Source organism: Hemiscyllium ocellatum, chromosome 15 (genome assembly GCF_020745735.1).
Source record: "Hemiscyllium ocellatum isolate sHemOce1 chromosome 15, sHemOce1.pat.X.cur, whole genome shotgun sequence".
In the NCBI taxonomy this organism is placed as follows: Eukaryota; Metazoa; Chordata; class Chondrichthyes; order Orectolobiformes; family Hemiscylliidae; genus Hemiscyllium; species Hemiscyllium ocellatum.
Genome location: NC_083415.1, coordinates 4,156,154 through 4,177,779, shown reverse-complemented (window position 1 = coordinate 4,177,779; position 21,626 = coordinate 4,156,154). Strand labels below are relative to the sequence as shown.

General features: G+C 43.8%; 1 protein-coding gene across 1 annotated transcript in view; it reads left to right on the top strand.

Moving 5' to 3' along the window:
• The first annotated feature begins 1,030 nt into the window (after positions 1-1,030).
• Positions 1,031-21,626, top strand: part of stx16 (syntaxin 16) — a 55,942-nt gene continuing 35,346 nt past the window's right edge. The window contains exons 1-3 of the mRNA XM_060836245.1: positions 1,031-1,202; positions 18,530-18,637; positions 20,430-20,570. Coding sequence (XP_060692228.1) covers positions 1,122-1,202; positions 18,530-18,637; positions 20,430-20,570 — 330 coding nt within the window. The 5' untranslated portion in view covers positions 1,031-1,121. The remainder of the gene's footprint in view (positions 1,203-18,529; positions 18,638-20,429; positions 20,571-21,626) is intronic.

The window sequence follows — 21,626 nt, the reverse complement described above, 5'->3', positions numbered from 1 at the left end:
TGGGTTGCCAATCACAGTCTAAAAATGTACAAGGGAGACGGGTTAGCCTTGGAAAATGCAGTGATAGAGGGATGTGTTAGGAGGCTGGGGTTGGGTCTGAGCAGGATGCTTTTTGGAGGATTGGTGAAGACTCACTGAGCCAAATGGCCTCTTTTGCACTGTAGAGATTCTATGTTAGTTTAAGCTTGTGAACAATAACTGACAGATTCTGGACCTTGGCTGGGTTACGTTGTTCACTACCCACCCTGAAAAAGTATGGATCTCGATTTGTTGTTTCAAGAAGACCAATCATAAAACAGACAGCACATTACAATTATGACTATTCTCATTTCATTTCTGAAAGGTCCATGATCATGAGGTTTGGGGATGAGAATGCAGCAGAACCTTCATGTCTATGAAAGACACACTTGGGGAGGCGATAACCAAGTGGCATTAGTGCTGGACAGTTAACCCAGGGACCCATATAAATCCCACTATCACAGATGATAGAATTTGAATTCAAATAAAAAAAATCTAGAATTAAGAATCTAATGATGACACTGCTGATTGATGGAAAAAAAACATCTGGTTCACACATGTCCTTTACAGAAGGAAACTACCATCCTTACCTGGTTTGGTCTACATGTAACTCTCGACCCACAGCAATGTGGATGCCTCTTAATTACTCTCTGGGCAACAAGGGATGGGCAATAAATGCTGGCCTGGCCACTGGCACCCTCATCCCATGAATGAAGGGGGGGGAAAAAAAAATTCAAGCATACCTACTGAAAGAAAATGTGGCTAGTGAGGCTTAATTTGACTGGACGGTTGTGTTTTCACGAGACATTGTTGAGAATTTGATCAGTAACACCACAGAGAATGAGCCTGAGGGCTGCATACCAAGTCTATAAGCAAGTGGCCCTCCTCAGAGGACACACACACACACCCGGAACCTTTCGACGGGGTTGGGAGTCGGTATCTTTAGGCGGACGGACCCGCCCCCCTGTCGGTAGTGGTTTCCGGGTGTTCCAGTCATCCCCTTCCCCGGATGGTTTCCGGGTGGTGTAGATTTTCTCTTCCCCGGGTTGGGGGATTGAGGGGGCCGGGGAGCAGCAGCAGCAGCAGCAGCAGCAGCAGCAGCTATGGCTACCCGCAGCCTGACCGATGCCTATGTGCTGATGCGGAACCGAGCGGCCCAGAGCCGGCAGTTGCTGGCCGAGCAAGTGAGTACAAAGCCGGGACAGGTCCTGTCCTTGGCCCTGGGCCGAGGCGGCGGCGGCGGCGGCGGCAGCGCTGCGGTGAGTGCCCGTCCCCAGTCCCCAGTCCCCGTGTTAGTCTGTCAGCCGGGGGAAGGGAGCAGCAAGCCGGGCGGGCACCAGGCCCGGGCACCGGCACCAGGGGGCCATGGGCAACATTGATACCGAGTCTAGCAATAACCCTCCAGACCGCAGTGTGGGTATACAGGTTATTATAGAAGATACAGGTGTGGAGTATTCTGTATGATTTGTACACGCTGTGTAGTATAAAACTAACTTTATTATACAGAATATCACTCCAAGGGCCATTCGGTTCCTTTAAACCGCTGAATAGTCACAGAGAAAGAGGCCAGGTCACCCCCATGAGCAATTCACTCAGTCCTGTTAGCCCCATATTTCTTCCCCCGATACCCCCCCCCCCTTCCCCTCCGATAATCATCCGATTTCCCTCCTATAACCACGACTGCTTTTGCCTCCACTGCAATCTCAGGTGGCGCCTTCCAGATCCTGACCGTCTGGTTCCTGAAGAGAAGTTTCCCCCTGTTACCTGTGATTTCTGTTGTCGTTCGCCTAAAATCAGTTTCCACTGGCTTTCCAACTTTGCTGCCAGTCGGAACAGGTTTTCCCATCAGCTGTGTCCAGGCCTTGCACGATTTTGAACCAAATGTCTCAATCTCCTCTTCAAGGAAAACAGTGGCAACTTCTCCAATTTACCCGCGTAACTGAAGTGTCTCATCCTTGCTAATGTGCTTTTAAATCTTTTCTGCACATTCTAGCTAAAGTGCAATGCCTGATGTTGTAGTTAATACTCCAGTTGAGGCTGATCCTAAATTGTTATGAAGATTTACTGTAACATCCTTGCTTTTAGACACTATGCTTTTACTTATAAAACACAAGGTTCTGTCTGCTCTGTTTCACTACATTCCACTTGCAATGATTCATGCGTATAAACCCAGGTCCAACACCATATCTGGATTTTTTTTTGTTACGCTGCCTCTTGTTATTCATATGAGATGTATTTCTCTTTTCTGCATTAAATATCATTTGCTGCATGCCAGTGTATTCCACCACTCATGTCCACTTGATTTATTCTGCTCATGATTCATTATACTCTCAAATTTTATTTGGCAACCTCACCTCATCCAGTCTAGAAAACAATCATTTCCCACAACTCTGTTTTCTGTCACAAAGCAAACTTTGTGCACACGCTGACCCTTTTACGTTGATTTTGCTACTAAGCCTGTATTATAGCATTTTACAAAAGTCAGTCAAGTAGCAGAAGGAGAATGCTTATGAAAACATGGTAGTAGTGTCATGTTAATATTGTGCTGTCTTGTGTTCTCCAGTCTCTTCTGTTTACTATGAACCTTCAACCTGGTTCTTGGTTGTATTATCCATATGACGTGTGATATGGATTTTATTTGTTCATGGGTATTGCTTGCTAGATCAGCATTTATTGTTAATTCCTGATTGTCCAGAGGATAGTTAAGAATCAACTGTCTTGCTAAGGATGTTAATGGACCAGATGGTTCTTTTGCAACTATCAACATGGTCCCACATTATGTACTTCCAGCAAATGTAGTTAAGCAATATTAATCAACATTATCTGCTTGCCATTAGGCTTGCTTTTATTCCAAATTTTAATTAATTTCAAATCATACCATCTGGCATGGTGGGATTCAAACTCATGTCCCCAGAGTTCTGTTTTTCAGTCCAGTGACTTGACCACAACACCACGCACCTGCTTCGTCTTACTAGTTATTTATTTTATTATCTGAGAACTCTGAGTTTATTTGTGCTGCATTCTCCCCTTGTGGAAAGGGACTGTGACTGTAACATCCCCTTCCAGACAACCATTTGTTACACTGTTTTGCGTGTCAACCTTTTTGTTTCAGATTCATTCTCACTCCATTGAGGTGTTCCTCTTCCAATTAGTTATTTTTCCACCGAATTGCTTCCTGTCTTTCTCCATAGCTAAAGTCTCCTTCTGCTATTTGACCCATCTCATTCCCTAGATCCAAATCGAGCAATTGACGCTTATGATGGCTGGATGCGCTCATCCAAATTCTTTGTAATGTTTGTGATGTGTCCCACCTTGATTACCCTCCCAGGGTGAGCTATTTCAGATTCTCACCATCTTCCAGGTGAAAGAAAATTCCTCAAATCTCTCCTTAACATCCTGCCTTTCACCTTACAAATATGACCCCTTGGTGTGTAGAGTTTTGATTTGGGATTTTATTTTGAAAGCATATATGTTTAATGGTTTAATTCTACTTTAACAATGATGTAATGAATAACTTATGAGTCAAATTTGAACAAATCTGCAAAATATACATTTTCCTTTACTTGGAACCCCATAACTTGTAGAAGCAGCAGAATGCTTTTTCACTCAAGTCCACACACGCTGTATAAGGTAAAGACTATCTACTATTCAGGATGATTTGCAAGTAACTACATTTGCTGGGAGGACAGAACAAAAGAAGTGGGAGCTGGAGTAAGATCTACAGCCCCTTATGCCTGTCCCACCATAACATAATCATGACACTTCTGCCCCACGCCTCATGCCAGCTCCTCATAGCCATCAACTCCTCTATTCCAAACATTTATGTACCTCCTATTTGAATACTTTGTGTTCTATTTTCACAACTCTTTACTACTCAGGAGAATAAATTTATTTGTACCTCAGTTTTAAATGCATGTATCTTTCTTTTGCAACTATGTCCCTTAGTTCGAGATTCCTTCCCTAGTGGTAACATCATCTCAACATTTGCATATCAAGCTCCTTCAGAATCTTGTATGTTTCAATTCATTATGTGGGACTTCAGTAAATAGATTCTGGAATATTATCGTAACAATATGCCAGACATCAAAAGTGCAACAGGACATCTTGGTGGCTTTAATATCTAAAATTATCTCATGAAGTTTATATTTGAAAAATTAAATCAAACAGTAAATTAAGATTTTTAAACTTATTTTGTAGTCAAAAAGTGTGGTGCTGGAAATGGCATAGCAGGTCAGGCAGCACCAAGGAGCAGGAGAGTTGATGATTCAGGCATAAGCTCTTCAGGCTTAGAGTTGAAAGAATCCATTTGTATAGTATGGTGATATTACAGCTTTAAGAGATATATTTTGTCTTGGTTTCTTTTTTTTTAATGAAGAAAGGTTGTGACAGATGGCAAGCAGTCTGCTCAAAGCCTTTTAAAGTAAACAGCTTGTGAGGTCTTGGGGTTTTTTAACAAGTTGGAACAATAGAAACAGCCTGAATGGTCGGCATCAAGTTTGCACAGAACTAGGATTTGTTTTTTAGTTTTGGCCTTCAGTAGCGGGTGCTGGGGTCTTGAAACCGTAGGGAGAAGCTGTTTCTCCTGTATCTCTCTCTCTCACTGTTAAAAATTGGGGTTCTCTTACTGCTGCTAAAATTGCATTTGAGGCAATCTATTTTACTGAATTTACATCTGCAAACAGTGTGATTATTAGCTGTTACTATATCGGGACAGGTACTGTTTAGTAGTTAAATCTATTATTCTATTAAGTTTAGCAATACTGTTGTTATTCCAATTTTGCTTTTGTATTTTAATTATAGTGTATGAATAAAAAATGGTAGTTTGACCCAAAGGAATTACGTCTGGAATGCAACATCTGGCACTCGCCTTTAAAATAGGAAAATGTTAGGGTCTAAGCTATCTTTTTCTATTTTTAGGTTGTTTCAGGTATATGCCCTTCATCAGGAACGTGGGGTGGGAGTTGGTGTGAGTGGAGAAAGGGAACTGAGAGATAAATAGAATGGGGATGGAGCTGGGGGGAAGGTAGCTGAGAAGGCGATAAGTAGATGCAGGTAGGGGGGTGATGGCGATAGGTCAGAGAGGAGTGTGGAGCGGATAGGTGGGAAGGAAGATGGACAGGTGGGACAGATTAAGAGGATTGGAGGGTTGGATCTGGGATGAGGTGTAGGGGAGAGGAGATGTTTATTTAGCTTCACCTTCAGTACATCTGTTCTATTCACCTTAGCCATTCCCAATGGTGGTAAGTTCCAACTTCAAACCACTCTTCACCTGAAGATGTTTCTCATGAATTATACTAAATTTATTATGAATGATTCCCCTGGCCCTTGGTATTGGTCTTGCTTGCAAGCAGAAGCATCTCCTCTCTATTTATCCTCTCGGTATGTAATTCTGAAGACTACATAGCCCACCCCTCCACCTACTCTTTCTTTGAGAAAATTGACCCTATTTGTTCAGGTTTTCATGATGTGTATAAACTCTCAGTTCTGGCATCATTTTAGTAAATCTTTTTCTGCATCTGTGCCAGGATCCCATTTCCTCTTTGATTTGAGGATTACTTAGTTTACTGGGTCATCCCAGCAGCTGGATTTAAACCGAGGTAGTCATGGGCTTTATCACTTCAGGACATCCCAAAGTGCTACGCAGCTAATGAAACACTTTTGAAGTGAAGTGTAGTCATTGTTGCATCGTAGGAAATATGTCGGCCAAATTAGCACAGCAAGCTCCCACAAACAGCAATACGCTGTTGGCTGGATAGTTTATTTCAGTGACATCAGTTGAATATTGATAAATATTGACACATGGACTGGCTGATATTTTACTGATGTCTTCACCTCTAGCCCAGCGCACTGATGTCAAACGCACCTCTGTTGGATAGTAGTCTTAATCAATATTGGGTGTATCAGGGAGGAGAAAACTGGGACCATCAGAGCCTTGCTGGTTACTAAACTACAGCTTTTTCTGCCCAGACTTTGCAAGAAGCCAGGAAGCAAACCAGTTTATTCTGGAAGAAAAGAGCCTTTATCTTTCTCTGCAGGTTATGAATTGGTCACTGAAGGAATGATGTGATTCAACATGTCCAAGTATTTTGAGTTAAAAGGAGGACTCTATATCATGGTAATTCTGACCAAAGCTGAGAACAGATCTCTCAAGGTGACCTCTTTTTGAGTATGAGAGGTTGATGCTGTAATTAATGGATGTTCTGTACTTAATGGTATGTTAATTAATGCAAGAGGTTTTATTGTTAAAGGCTAGCTTGTAGCTGACAGTGACAGAAGTACCACATATAGCACAGTAATGTCTACCAATAAACAGTTTATATCACAATATTAATAGTGAAATCATATCCGTATTATTTTGTCTTCTGAGAACATGTCATGGCAGCATTGAGATCAGGATTAGAACCTAGCTCCTGACCAGAACATGTACCTATAACCTTGACAGAAAAAGCTGAGTTAAAAATTTGAGAATGATTTGGTAGAGAAGAAGCCATTCAACTCAGCACAGCTGTGAGGGCTTGCTGAAGGATCTCTCCAATCACTCCCACATCTCTGCCTTGCAATGACAAAGGATATGAATTAACAACACAACATGCTGGAAAAAGCTCCGACCTGAAATGTTAATGCTTTCTCCAAAAGTGCTGCCTAACCTGATATTTTTACCAGCATTTTCTTGGATATTTGACCTACATATTTGATTCTTTACCCGGACCCTGGCCAATGCCCTCGCTATCCTGCCCATGACCTGCAAACTCTTCCAGAATCTGTCTTACTGCGTTCAACTCCTGCCCTGTAAATCTACTGTGAAATAAAAATCCATCAGTAACAATGCTAACCTGACAAAAAATTGTGGAGTATCAATGAATGTCAGAGCAATAGAACTAGGAAATCTACATTAGGTAAGACATTTGGAAGAGAAGTTCTGCGGTATTTAATTCCTCAGTGATTATTCAGTGAGTGCCTACTGATCTGATGAGGTGCTGTAAAGTCTTGGTGCCAGCCCAGTTTGCTGTTAACCTCTCCAAAAGTTATTCAAAAAAGTAAAATATGTTGGAAGAGTTTCAAGGAAGCAATTTATTCTTGCTACTTTTTTCTCGTTAATGCCTGCAATATTAATCATGCTATTTAAATACATTTTTTCTGGTTTACAATTAATGGGGAATGATTTAACATGAGTTCTAATTAATGCTAGGGTTTAATCAATGTATGGTATCAAGCATGCTGCATGAATTGTTTGTGGGTTGTATAACTGTACCTTGCGGCAGCTTGTATTTATGTATTGATGCTGGAGTTTAATTACTGCATTGTGGAATACAAAATTTGAGAATGATTTGGTAGAGAAGAAGCCATTCAACTCAGCACAGCTGTGCGGGCCTGCTGAAGGATCTCTCCAAGCACTCCCACATCTCTGCCTTGCAAATATTCCACTTGCTGTTTTTAAGCAATTCTCTTTTCAAAGCTACTATTGAATTCACCTCCACCAACTCAGACAGTGTCCTCTAGATAATCAGAGATGGACAATAAACTCTGACCGAACTCCACATTCTGTGAATGAATTTTTTTAAAAATCCAGTTTAGAAATACCACTAATTTATTTTCAGTATTGTCATGTTTGTTCCTTTTAATTCCCAATTGACATTAAATCTGTGACCTGTGGAGACTGCTACTGGAAACATTTTCTGCCTACCACTTTTATTGAGACTCTTCGTGATTTTAAATACCTTTGTCAATCCCCCATTAATATTATCCATTTTAAGATTAAACTGAATGTCGAAGGATATTTTTACCGATTGCCAGTGCTGTTTTGGTTGTTAAGCCTTCAGCATCTTTAATCTCACTTCATTACTGAAGCCTTTGATTTCTGCTACTACCCTAATAGCTGTTGAGAAGTCTGGAAGTGAGCACGGTATTTCTGTTTGTCCACAAGTATGTTGGAGCTGGGATTCACCTGTACCTTGAGGAATATGTGCATCTTTGCCGGCTTTAGTCATGGAATATTTTGGAATGTAAATGTGCTGCGGTTTCTTCAGTGTACATTGTAGCATATGGTTTTAGATGCAAGCAGTCAAGAGTGTGATGCTGGAAAAGCACAGCAACTCGGTCAGCATCCGAGGAGCAGGAGAATTGATGTTTTGGGCATAAACCCTTCATCAGGAATGATGAAGGGCTTGTGCCACAAATGTCGATTCTCCTGCTCCTCGGATGCTGCCTGACCTGTTGTGCTTTTCCAGCACCACTCTCACGACTCTGATCTCCAGCATCTGCAGTCCTCACTTTCTCCTAGTATGTGTGTTGGTGCTGGATTTAGGAATGATTAATGAATGGAAAGTCTCTTCAGAATCCAATGCTATAGATGTTTGGGATTGTCTCTGTCTATTTCCTAATGGACATGGCTTCTTAGTCCAAGCTGCCTGAGTTGGTTACTTCATTCAGAGGGATCATCAGTTGCCGAGTGTAAGAAGCAGGATGATGGTAGGGGTGGGATCTCGTGATGATTGGAGTTTCTAAGATTGGTCTGAGATACATTGAGGCAATGTAGAGAGTTCTACGTTGTATTTAAGCTATGCTGTGATTAACTGGAAATAGTTGGTGCTGTTGGATTTGAATCTGGAGTTTCAGGTTCAGAGGCAGGGACAATACCCGCTGGATTGCAGGACTTCTAGAGGGATATGTAATGGTCAGGTTCAGAGTGTGAAGTAGAGCTAAGGACGTCTGTTGGAGGGGAACCAAGGTGAGGAAGCTGTTGCCCAAGAGTTTACATTTGGAGAAATGCAGAGTTTGTCAGGAGTTGTAGGGATTCAGGACTTTACAGAAATAATGAAGATCAGGGCTGGGAAAGTGGTTAAACACAAGGATAAGAATTTGGCTCCAAGTCCCCAACACTTCAATGTAGGTTCAGCAAGGCAACAGTTGTCTTGGGCTCTGTCTGGTGTAGGATATGAGTGTTATTGAATCATATACAGTCATGGCCCAGTTAGCTATAGCACATTTTAGCCTGTGCTGACAATAATGCATCAGGTGTGTCTTTTCCAACTCTGACATGCTGATAGACTTTAATGTATTCTAATCCTCATATACTTCAATTACAATTCCATATTCTAATGACTCTGATTGTCAGACCTATCTGCTGAATTACTCATTAAGTTCATTAATAACTGGCTTTGATTCCTGATCTCTTGTTTTTGGATCCTTCACAAGTGGAAACATCAATAGAGCTTTGTATGTGCTGGGTCTCACAGAAGGTGGAGGTTGAGAAGCCAGACAAGATAACATTAAGATGGTCATATCGGCAGATACAATGAGGCCTTCATTTCAATATGGGCTAAGGTAATGGCGGAGGTGACCGAGGTCTGAAGTCAAATTAGTTGGTCTTTGTGGTTGCATGGATGTGGAATTGGAAGCTCGTTTTGAGATCTGGTAGAATAGGTGGTGTGCCAACATTTGGTCAAACTGAGGCTGCAGATGGACTTTGTCTTCAGCTGCTCCCAAACAATCACTCAGTTGGGCTTATGAAGCAGTGGCAAAGTCCCTGCCCCTGGACTGGGAGGCCCAAGCTCAAGTCCCACCTACTCCAGAGATGTGTAATAACATCTGAACAGGTTAATTTGAAAAATAATAGATTACATTTTTAAAAAGTGTTTAGCTGAAACAAATTGTTTAGCAAATAGTCTGGAACACTGACTAAGCAGAGAATTTGAGGGAGTTGGTGGAGAAATTGTTATCTACCTGAAAATGTAACTAAATCTGTCAAGTCTAATCCACAGCTGTTAAGGTTTCCAGGTACACAATGTCAAGTTAGCAACAGCTTGCTGAATGTGACAGTGTTTGGTACAGGAAGGCTTACCTTCTCCAGACAATTTGAGAGTGTTCCAGTTGATAAATGGGCATTTACATTCTGACAAAGATGGTTTAGTTCTTTGTGCAGTGTTAGACAATCTTAACCAGAAACCCTGTCTGTTTGGGAAAACTTAATAAAACTCTTGACCATTTAATGTTCAGTTCAACATTTAAGCTAGTCTGCTGCTACAGTGCGGAGGGAGTGCTGTCCTCGTGGTTACTGTTCTTCAGATCAGCTGCGAAACTGAGCAGTGGAGGAAGAATGGGGGATATTAAGGCTGGCATGCCTCTCTCAACCAAGAATGGGGGATATTAAGGCTGGCATGCCTCTCTCAACCAAGAATGGGGGATATTAAGGCTGGCATGCCTCTCTCAACCAAGAATGGGGGATATTAAGGCTGGCATGCCTCTCTCAACCAAGAATGGGGGATATTAAGGCTGGCATGCCTCTCTCAACCAAGAATGGGGGATATTAAGGCTGGCATGCCTCTCTCAACCAAGAATGGGGGATATTAAGGCTGGCATGCCTCTCTCAACCAAGAACATCAAAGAATTGATTTAATGAGTCATTTATGTGGTGCTGCATGTGGAATCTCACTGTTGGCCCAGTTGGCTCCTACCTATGTTTGCCCATATGATAGTAGCTGCACCTGGAAGGTCATTCAGTATTGGTGGAGAGCACTTGTGATGTTTCGGAGAGATGTGATAAGTTGTGATCTCAGTATAAGTCCTTGACAAGCTTCAGATGCTATTGGTGCTGGTGAGCCTCTCTGTGTGGAGCTTTTTCGGTTAAAGTGCAGTAATTAATTATTAAAATGTTATTGCAGGTTTTATTCTCCAGGTGAATTCACCTAGTTTACACTGGCTCAGTAACCCTCCCTGCCCTGCCCTGCCCTGCCCTGCCCCACCAACCACACTTATCAGTTGCATAGACTAACTAACCTACCGTCCTGAGGAGTGCTCCTTCCACCCTTCTCTGCATTATAATGAAACATCCTGGAATTAATGTTGTCATGCAGTTTAATTTTGTTTCCTGCAGATAAATGAGCTGGCTGCTCTTGGCCAGTGAACTTGGGGTAACTGCACTGACACATGGTTATAGTCCTTACTGGGGATGTTGCTTTCTGTTAACTTACAATCTGTTATGTGTTTTTTACTCACTGTCTGATCTGACCACTTGTGTCTGTTTCCTCTGTTCTGGTCTCCCTGGTTGGCTGGGGTCTGATGGATGCTGCCAATCGCTGCAGGAGTTGGATGAGGTACTGTCCAATTTATCATTTGTAAACTACAAATGGGCAAACGTTTTGGTGCTAAGGCCCAATTTAGTCTTGTGTTGAGAATTCACCCTTAACAGGAATTTTTAAATGACTGCAAATCTTTACTTTGTTTCAATGCTCCCTCTTCTATCATTAATCATCTTTGACATAAAACATTGCAATCTTTCATTTAAAATATCAAATGAAAATTCTCTGGAGGATCGACAGTTTACTGTGTTTGACAGCAGAGGATGCCCAGTGTGGTCTTATACTCTATAACATGGTTTAGTAGAGTGTACTGAAATATTTGACATGCCCCCCCCTTGTGTTGTTTGCTCCTGAGTTAGTATTATTTTGAATCAAATCATTTGCCAGGACTTGTCCACTTAGAAACTGGCGCTCAGTAGCAGCATTATATACTAGCTACAAGATGCACTGCAGAAATTCACTAAAGATCCTTAGACAGATCCTTCCAAACCAATGATCACATCCACCCAAAAGGACTATGGCAGCAGATGCGTACATGGGAACCATCATCTACAAGTTCCCCTGCAAGCTACTCCCCATCCTGAGTTGGAAATATATTGCTGTTCCTTCTCTGTTTGGTCAGAATTCTGAGATTCCCTCACTAAGGACATTGTGGGTCAACCTACAGTATGTAGACTGGTAGTGGCTAGCTCTGGGCAATAAAATGCCAGCCAGATAGAGATGCCCATGTCCCACGAGTGAACAAAAAAGACACAGCCCAAGTTTGTCATGCTGAGTTGAGACCTAAGCGTGTGTACTCAGCGGTTCTTACCCATTGAATGTAGTCCTGTTTTATTCATTGCTGAATTCTGCAGCCAGAGCCTCTGGTATCTAATCCCACACATTCTTTATCCTGCTCTTGCTCAGTTACACAGGTAGCCCAGCCCTCAGCAAGATACCTTTCACAGCCTTGCCCTTATTTCTAAGTAAGTTTGTGGTCTTACAGTCTTTTCTCGTGATCCTCTGCCACACCAGCTGTATCCTCTCCCCCTGACTTTGATTAACCACTCACCCTAGCTCTGTCTGCTCCATTAGAGGCCAGTCAGTGGCAGCATCCCCTTCTATGAGTTTTTCCCTTAGTCGTCATTTCTCTCTCCCTGATCAAGTCGTCATTTCTCTCTCCCTTATCTATTGCATCCGCTGCACCCGATGTGGCCTCCTCTATATTGGTGAGACAGGCCGCTTACTTGCGGAACGCTTCAGAGAACACCTCTGGGCCGCCCGAACCAACCAACCCAATCACCCCGTGGCTCAACACTTTAACTCCCCCTCCCACTCCACCGAGGACATGCAGGTCCTTGGACTCCTCCACCGGCAGAACACAACTACACGACGGCTGGAGGAGGAGCGCCTCATCTTCCGCCTGGGAACCCTCCAACCACAAGGTATGAATTCAGATTTCTCCAGCTTCCTCATTTCCCCTCCCCCCACCTTGTCTCAGTCGGTTCCCTCAACTCAGCACCGCCCTCCTAACCTGCAATCCTCTTCCTGACCTCTCCGCCCCCACCCCACTCCGGCCGATCACCCTCACCTTGACCTCCTTCCACCTATCCCACCTCCATCGCCCCTCCCCCTAGTCCCTCCTCCCTACCTTTTATCTCAGCCGGCTTGGCTCTCTCTCTCTTATTCCTGATGAAGGGCTTATGCTCGAAACGTCGAATTCTCTATTCCTGAGATGCTGCCTGGCCTGCTGTGCTTTGACCAGCAACACATTTGCAGCTGTCTCTCCCTGATCAGCAACTTCAAGGATCTCCTATTTGATAATGTTCCCAAATATCCCTGGCCCTAGTTTGTTATTAGACAATCGGTGCAGGAGTAGGCCATTCTGCCCTTCGAGCCAGCACCACCATTCATTATGATCATGGCTGCTCATCCTCAGTATCCTGTTCCTGCCTTATCCCCATAACCCTTGATTCCATTATCCTTAAGAGCTCTATCCAACTATTTCTTGAAAGTATCCAGAGACTTGGCCTCCACAGCCTTCTGGGGCAGAGCATTCCACACACCCACTACTCCTCTGGGTGAAGAAGTTTCTCCTCCACTCTGTTCTAAGTGGCGCCTATCCCTTACTTTTAAACTGTGTCCTCTGGTTCGGGACTCACCCATCAACGGAAACATGCTTCCTGCCTCCAGAGTGTCCAATCCTTTAGTAATCTTATACGTCTCAATCAGATCCCCTCTCAGCCTTCTAAACCCAAGGGTATACAAGCCCGGTCACTTCAATCTTTCAACGTAAGACAGTCCCGCCATTTCGGGAATTGACCTCGTGAACCTATGCTGCACTCCTTCAATAGTCAGAATGTCTTTCCTCGAATTTGGAGACCAGAACTGCACACAATACTCCAGGTGTGGTCTCACCAGGACCCTGTACAGCTGCAGAAGGACCTCTTTGCTTCTATACTCAATTCCTCTTGTTATGAAGGCCAGCATGCTATTAGCTTTCTTCACTACCTGCTGTACCTGCATGCTTGCTCTCCTTGACTGATGTACAAGAACACCCAGATCTTGTTGTACTGCCCCTTTACCTAACTTGACTCCATTTAGATAGTAATCTGCCTTCCTGTTCTTGCCACCAAAGTGGATAACCATACATTTATCCACATTAAACTGCATCTGTCATGCATCCGTCCATTCACCTAACCTGTCCAGGTCACCCTGTAATCTCCTAACATTCTCCTCACATTTCACCCTGCCACCCAGCTTTGTATCATCAGCAAATTTGCTAATATTACTTTTAATACTTTCATCTATATCATTAATGTACATTGTAAAAAGCTGTGGTCCCAGCACTGATCCCTGCAGCACACCACTGGTCACCGCCTGCCATTCCGAAAGGGAGCCATTTATCACTCCTCTTTGTTTCCTGTCAGCCAACCAGTTTTCAATCCAAGTTAGTATTTTGCCCCCAATGCCATGTGCCCTAAGTTTGCTCACCAACCTCCTATGTGGGACTTTATCAAAGGCTTTCTGAAAGTCCAGGTACACTACATCTACTGGATCTCCCTTGTCCATCTTAACATTGTTACATTCTCAAAAAATTCCAGAAGATTAGTCAAGCATGATTTCCCCTTCATAAATGCATGCTGACTTTGATCTCTCCTGTTACTGCTATCTAGATGTGTGATAATTTCATCCTTTTATAATTGACTCCTGCATCTTTTCCACCACTGAGGTCAAACTAACTGGTCTATAATTCCCTGTTTTATCTCTCCCTCCTTTCTTAAAAAGTGGGACAACATTAGCCACCCTCCAATCCGCAGGAACTGATCCCGAATCTATAGTGAGAGGTGTCTGGCTGCTACAACCAACAGAGTGTACATTCTTCCCATGCATGCCTCTTCCCTGAAATTCTATCAGTCTTTTTCGTATTATTTTTCTTGGCTTACATTTTGAGTGTGGCATGGCCTTGAGTATAACCTGTTTGTTGCTGGCTGTTTGATTAGAGTAGCCTCATTGTGCAGTGGCTGCCTTCTGTACTCCATTGTATATCATAAATATTTGATTGGGCCCTTGATTTTGCCTTGTGGGGTCAGCAAGGTGCTTGAGCAGCATAGACAGTAAAAGTCGAAAAGTATGGCACTGGAAAGCACAGCCAGTCAGGCGATATCCGAGGGGCAGGAGAATCGATGTTCCGGGCATAAGCCCTTTATCAGGAATGTGTGTGTAGGGTGGGGTGGGTGTGGGAGGAGTTGGGGGTGAGGGGAGGGAGGGGAAAGGGGGCTGAGAGTTAAATAGGAGCATGGGTGTGGGGCTGGGGGGAAGGTAGCTGGGAAGGCGATAGGTAGGTGCAAGTGGGGGTGGGGGTGATGGTGATAGGTCGAAGCAGATAGATGGGAAGGAAGATGGACAGGTGGGAAATTTCAAGAGGGCGGTGCCAGGTTGGAGGGTTGGATCTGGGATATGGTGGGGGGGAGGGGAGATGAGCAAACTGGTGAAATCGATGTTGGTGCCGTGTGGATGGATTCTCAAGATGGAAGATGAGACATTCTTCCTCTGGGCTTCAGATAGCTAGGATTTGGTGTTGGAGGAGGCCCAGCACTCGTATATCCTTAGTGGATTGGAGTGGGATTTGAGGTGATTGGCCCCGGGGCAGTGGGGTTGTTTGGTTCATGTGTCCCCGAGATGTTCTCTGAAACGTTCTGCGAGTTGGCGTCCTATTTCCCAATGTAGAGGAGACCACATCGAAAGCAATGGGCACAGGAGATGAGACAGCAAAAGACCATAAATTGGCAGGGGGAGTCTGAGTCTTTGAAGGAAAACCATGAGGCAGTGGTGGACTCTTAATTCACTGTGTCAGGGAATGCAGGGATATTTCACTGGATCGATTGACTGGCGATTTCATCCCGCTGACCTGTCCACACTTGGACTACTGGGTATAGTTCTGTTTATTATTCTGATCTCATCATTATTCTAGAGGTGTGGGAAATGTACTTGGTGTGATTACTTACTGTATTCAAATATGGTTGGAGAGAAGTTGTGGAACAACACTCCATTTTCTCCAAAGGATATAATGGTGTAACTTTGAGTGTACCGTCAACCAAGCTGTCTGCTAACCGGGGTGTCTCAGTCTTCAACTGGACAAGTTCATTGTGTGGGTTTTGGGAGTACAGCAGAAACCTTTCTTTGAGCTGGCGCAGTTGAAATGTTGTAGCAGAAATTGCCTGACCAGTGAAGCCTGAATCATTGTCCTGTTCCCCTACCTGGTTGAGAAAGCAGGGTTTTGAAGATGTTGTTAGAGGAGCTTTGGTGAGTTATTGCGGTTCATCTTGTAGATGTTACACGCTACTGTCTCTGCGCATCACGAGTGAGAAACCGAATGTTGAAGTTGTTAGATGTGTTGCTTTATCCTGTGTGTTGTTAGAGCTGCACCCATCAGACAACTGGAGAGTATTGTGTCCCCTCCTGAGATGTGCCTTGTTGATTGTGAACTGGCTTTGGGGAAGCAGGAGACAAGGTATGCAGAATTCCTAGCCTCTGACCTGCTGTTGTAGCCACTGTATTTATATAGCTAGCAGAGTTCAATTTTTGGTGAACTGTAACTCCCAGAGTATTGTTAATAGGGATTTAGTGATGGTAATGCCATTGAACATCAAAGGGTGAGGCTTAGATTCTCTTGTGGGGGGCAGTCATTGTCTTACACTTAAATGGCACAAATGTTACCTACCACTTCTCAGCCCAAACCTGGATAATGTCCAGATCTTGTTGCGTTTGAACATGGACTGCTTCAGTATCTGAGGAGTCACAAATGTGCTGAACTTTGAGCAATCATTGGTGAACATCCCCAATTCTTACCTAATGATGGAGGGAAAGTCATCGAAGATGGTTGGGCTGAAGACACTAGCCGAGACACTAGGTAGACAACTCCTGTCGTGATGTCCTGGAGCTGAGATGACTGACCAACAATCACAACTATCTTCCAGGTATGACTCCAACTAGTGGTGAGACATCCCCCAATTGCCATTACTCCAGTTTTGTTTGGGCTGCTTGCTGCCACACACATTCATTGATGTCAAGGGCAGTCACTCTCTTACCCTGGAATTCTGTCCATGTTTGAACCAAGGCTGTAATGAGGTCAGGAGCTGAGTGGCCCTGGCAGAACCCAAACTGAGTATCATCTGCTACTGGCTAGCACTATTGATGATTCCTTTCATGACTTTGGTGATGTTGGAGAGTAAATTGATAGGACAGTAGCTGACCAGGTAGGATTTGTCCTGCTTTTTGTGCATAGGACATACGTAGGCAATTTTCCACATTGCCAGGTAGATGTCAGTGTACTGGAACAGCTTGCCTAGGGTGCAGCAAGTTCTAGAGTACAAAGGTTTGGTGTTTATGGGATTGCTGGAAGGATTTACAGCCTTTGCAGTTTTCAATGCTAGCTCGCATATGGAGTGCATCAATTTGTTTGAAGACTGATATTTGTGCTGTTGGGGAATTCTGGAGTAGGCTAAAATGGATCATCCACTCAGCACTTCTGGCAGAAAATTATTGTAAGTGCTTAAGTTTTATCTTCTGCACTGATGTGCTGCCACTCCACCCCATGCAAAAAAAAATATTGAGCATGGGAATGTTTGTGGAGTTGTCTCCTCCTTCAGTCAGTTAATTTTTTACCACCATTCATATCTAGATGTGGCAGACCTAATCTGATCCATTGGGTTTGGGATTGCATAGCCATGTTGCATGCTGTGTGGCACTCCAAGAATCCTGTGTCCTAGCTTTAGCAGGTTGATGCCTCATTTTTATACAGTCTCCTGCACTTCTTAGTCAGCCATGTTTGATTTCCTGGCTTGTTGGTCATGGTAAAGTGAGGGGTGTGTCTGGCTATGAGGTTACAGATTGTGGCTGAATATAATGTTGCTTCTAATTGCTCATGGCACCTCTTGAGTTGCTAGATTTGTTCAAAGTTTGTCCCATTTATGGCAGTGATAATGCCAAAGAACATGATGGAGGGCATCCTCAATATGAACCAGGTCATCTCCACTGCCCTGAAGCTCTTCCGCTCCACCCTCCTTTCTGACCTATCGCCTTCATCCCCACCTCTATCCATCTATTGTACTCTCAGCTAGCTTCTCCCAGCCCCACCTTCTCCCCCCCCCCCCCCCCCCCCCCCCCCCCCCCCATTCATTTTTCCACCCCAGAGGCTCCCTGCCTTCATTCATGATGAAGGGCTTATGCCCGAAACGCCGATTTTCCTGCTCTTTGGATGCTGGCTGACCTGCTGTGCTTTTCCAGCACCATTCTAATCTAGACCCATCCTCAATATGAAGAAAGGGCATCATCTCCACAGTGGCAAGATGTTGGCCTCACTTCTACCAATACTGTTAGAAGCAGACCCGTCTGCGACAAGTAGACTTGTGAAGATATGAGGTAAAAACAATGACTGCAGATGCTGGAAACCAGATTCTGGATTAGTGGTGCTGGAAGAGCACAGCAGTTCAGGCAGCATCCAAAGTGCAGCAAAATTGACGTTTTGGGCAAAAGCCCTTCATGGTCAATTTGCTTTTCCCTCTTGTTGTTTCCCTCACTACCTATCAAATATCTAGTCTAATAACGCTGTCCTTTATGACCCATTGCTATTGGTCTGGAGTCAAATACAGGCGAGACCACTGAAGAACAGCAGCTTTCCTTCCCAAAGGGCATTAGTAAGCCAGGTGGGTTTTATGACAATTGAGAAAGCATGTTCGCCATTAGTTTTTAATTCCAGACCATTTAGTGAATTCAGATTTCATTATCTGCCTTGGTGGGTTTCGAACCTAAGTTTTCCAGAATCTCAGCTTGGTGATCTGGATCACTAGTTGGTGACGTTCTTCTGTTCTTCCTGGAGATGTGCAACTAGAAGATGATGTTGGATTGCTACGCAGAAGGAGTATATTGACTGTTGTTTGTCTTGTTGACAGATAGCTGATGATCGTATGGCATTGGTGTCTGGGATCAGCCTGGATCCAGAAGCTGCCATTGGCGTAACTAAGAAACTGCCTCCAAAGTGGGTGGATGGAGTGGAGCAGGTAAGTGGCTGCTAGCCCATTTCTGGGTAACACAGTCTGTACAGGGGATGTTGGGGACTTCCCCAATTTCACTGTGGAAGTTAGATCGGTATTAAGGATGTTGTACGTGTAATGGTTGGGGATTGTCCAAGAGTCTCTTCAGTCAGTAAGTGTTTGATGGTAAGAGTTGAGCTTCTAGATGATGACCAGATAGGGACGCCTGTTCTATCATCAGTTGTGGATCTTGGGGGAAGGTTTTTCTGGCACAGTATGGGCAAGCTCCCTAAAATCAAATCTGGCAGATAGATGGACGAAAGTGAGGCTTCCCGCAATCAGAGTCTGCGTCTTTGTGGTGGTAAGAAATGGGGAGATTCTCTGTAACTAACCGTTGCTTGGGGTTGCATTCTATGTGACTTTGTGACCAATAGCAACAATATATTATATATTGCCTTCAACATTGTAAATTAGATGTATTATAGGCATCCTGTAAGATAAAGGTTAATTCCAAGTCTCAAAGAGATATATAGACAAGGAACTGCAAACTTGGTCAATATGGCAGGTTTTGGGAACAGCTTAAAGGAACCAGACGTGCAGTAGTGGAGAATTTAGAGATTTCCAGTACTTAGTACTAGGCAGGTGAAGTCACAGCTGTCAGTGGTATTGTGGTGAAAAAGAAGGTGAGAGGGCAGAACTGAAGGAACAGTTCTCTGAGAGACATGGGGCTGGTGGACGTTGCTGAATTGGAGTGGAATGAGATCATGGAGAAATTTGAATGCAGGGGTAAGATTTTTTTTAAAATGCGAGATGTTTGTGGAAACAGTGTGAGGTCAGTGAGTAGAGGGATGATAAAAGAAATGGGAGGTGTTGTGAGCCAGAATCCTGGCAGTACGGTGTTGGATGAGTTGAAGTTTACATAATATGGATAAAGAGAGACCAGCCAGCAGAGCATTCGGAGACAAAAGCAGAAAATGCTGGGAGACATGAAGGCTGCGGGGTCCCCGAGTGGATAATGGGATGCATTCAGAAAGTTATGGTCACAGGAAACAAAGCACATGGGGCAAGTGGGCAGAAGCAGAAAAGGGGGAGGATATCGGTCTGGGTGAAATAGACAGTACTAGGGATGAAAAACAGTCAGAAGCTGAGTTCAGGGTAAAATGGAACATAAAGATATAATCATTTTGGTTCAACTTAGGGCAATGACAGGGATGGGAGCATAGCTGATGGCAGAAGCCGAAAGCTTCAATGGCTTTAACCTTTCCATAATGCTTAATCAGCAAGCGTTTCTGTTTGTGTAGTATTGGAAGTCAGACGAGCAGTATGAGAAATAAGAGACAATGCAGAGCTCAAGAGAGTTGGTGATGAGGTAGAGCTGGATATTGTCAGTGTAAACTTGGAACCTGGTGTGTCTTTGTATGATGTTGCTGAGAGACAACATGTAGATGTGATATCGGGGGACACCAGAGATATTGGTACAGGAACTGGAAGAGAAGCCATTACTAGTGAGTTGTCATCTGTAACTGGCTCAATAAGAACGGATCAAGGCGTGGGCAGTTTCACTCAGCTGGGAAGCAGTGGAGAAATATTGGAGGGGGATGTTGAAACTAATGTGTCAAAAGATTGTAAGCAGATTGAGGAGTATAGGTAAGGATCGTTTATCTGTGTCATATTCACTTTGGTCTTAATTTGGGATGTCAGTAAGGGCTGTTTGAGAATGAGGTCATAGATAGCGACCTGAGGATCAGATCAGTGTATCTGTCAAAATCCATCAGATTAAGATTTTAGTATGTGTTTTTAATTCTTTTTCTTCTTTCAGATTCAGTTTGACATCACCAGAATAAAACAGAAGATGAAGGAGCTGGCTGGTTTACATGACAAGTATCTGAACCGGCCAACACTGGATGACAGCAGTGAGGAGGAGCATGCGATAGAAATCACCACACAGGAAATAACACAGGTCTGGAATCCTTCTGCAGTGAGGGGGCATCAATAAGAGTGGAGGGATCTGGCGGTCAGAAAGGGTGTATATCCTCTGCTTTAATCAGAAATTAACTATAGAATTTTAGGCATCACTCAGTCTGTAAAATCAGTACTAATTCTTCTCCCCTTGAGCCATCTATTCACTGCCATTTTTTTTTATGCATCCTATTTGTCAGGCAGCCCACTGGAGGCTGGCTGTATGAAATTATTCCAGGCTGCGTGAGGTAAATTTTTGATGGCCAAAGGAATAAACTGCTGTGTGGGCAGACAGGAAAATGAAGTTGAAATCACAACTCAAAGGGCTAAATGGCCTGTTATTGCACCCAAGTGCTTTGTTCTATATGTTCCTTTCCAACATTATGAGCATAACTTCAGGATTGCTGGCTGCCGCTGGAGCTTTGTTGGCTGCATTTGGATGGCTTGCTTCACTCGTACAGTAGAGTTGTACCTTCTATTTTGCCGCTGCACATCTGCATTACTCAAAAATCCTGCCAAGCTCATTTCAATTTACAGTCTCGGCTACCAGAATGGTGAGCAGCAACAGACTGCATAGTTTTCAGCACAGGAGCAGCCCATTTGACCTAACAGGCATTTGACAGCATTAATGTTCCACTTTAGCCTCCTGCCACTCTATTTACTTTGATATCCTCCTAGTCATAGAGATGTACAGCATGGAAACAGACCCTTCGGTCCAACTCGTCCATGCCAACCAGATATCCCAACCCAATCTAGTCCCACTTGCCAGCACCTGGCCCATCTCCCTCCATACCCTTCCTTTTTGTATATCTATCCAGATGCTTTTTAAATGCTGGAATTCTACCAGCCTGCACCACTTCCTCTGGCAGCTCATTCCGTACGCATACCACCCTCTGCATGAAAATGTTGCCCTGAAGGTCTCTTTTATATCTTCCCTCTCTCACCCTAAACCTATGCCCTCTAGTTCTGGACTCCCCCAGAGAAAAGACTTTGTCTATTTACTCTCTTCATGACCCTCTCCTATTCTTTTCTTCCAGGTCTACTTAAGGAGAATTTG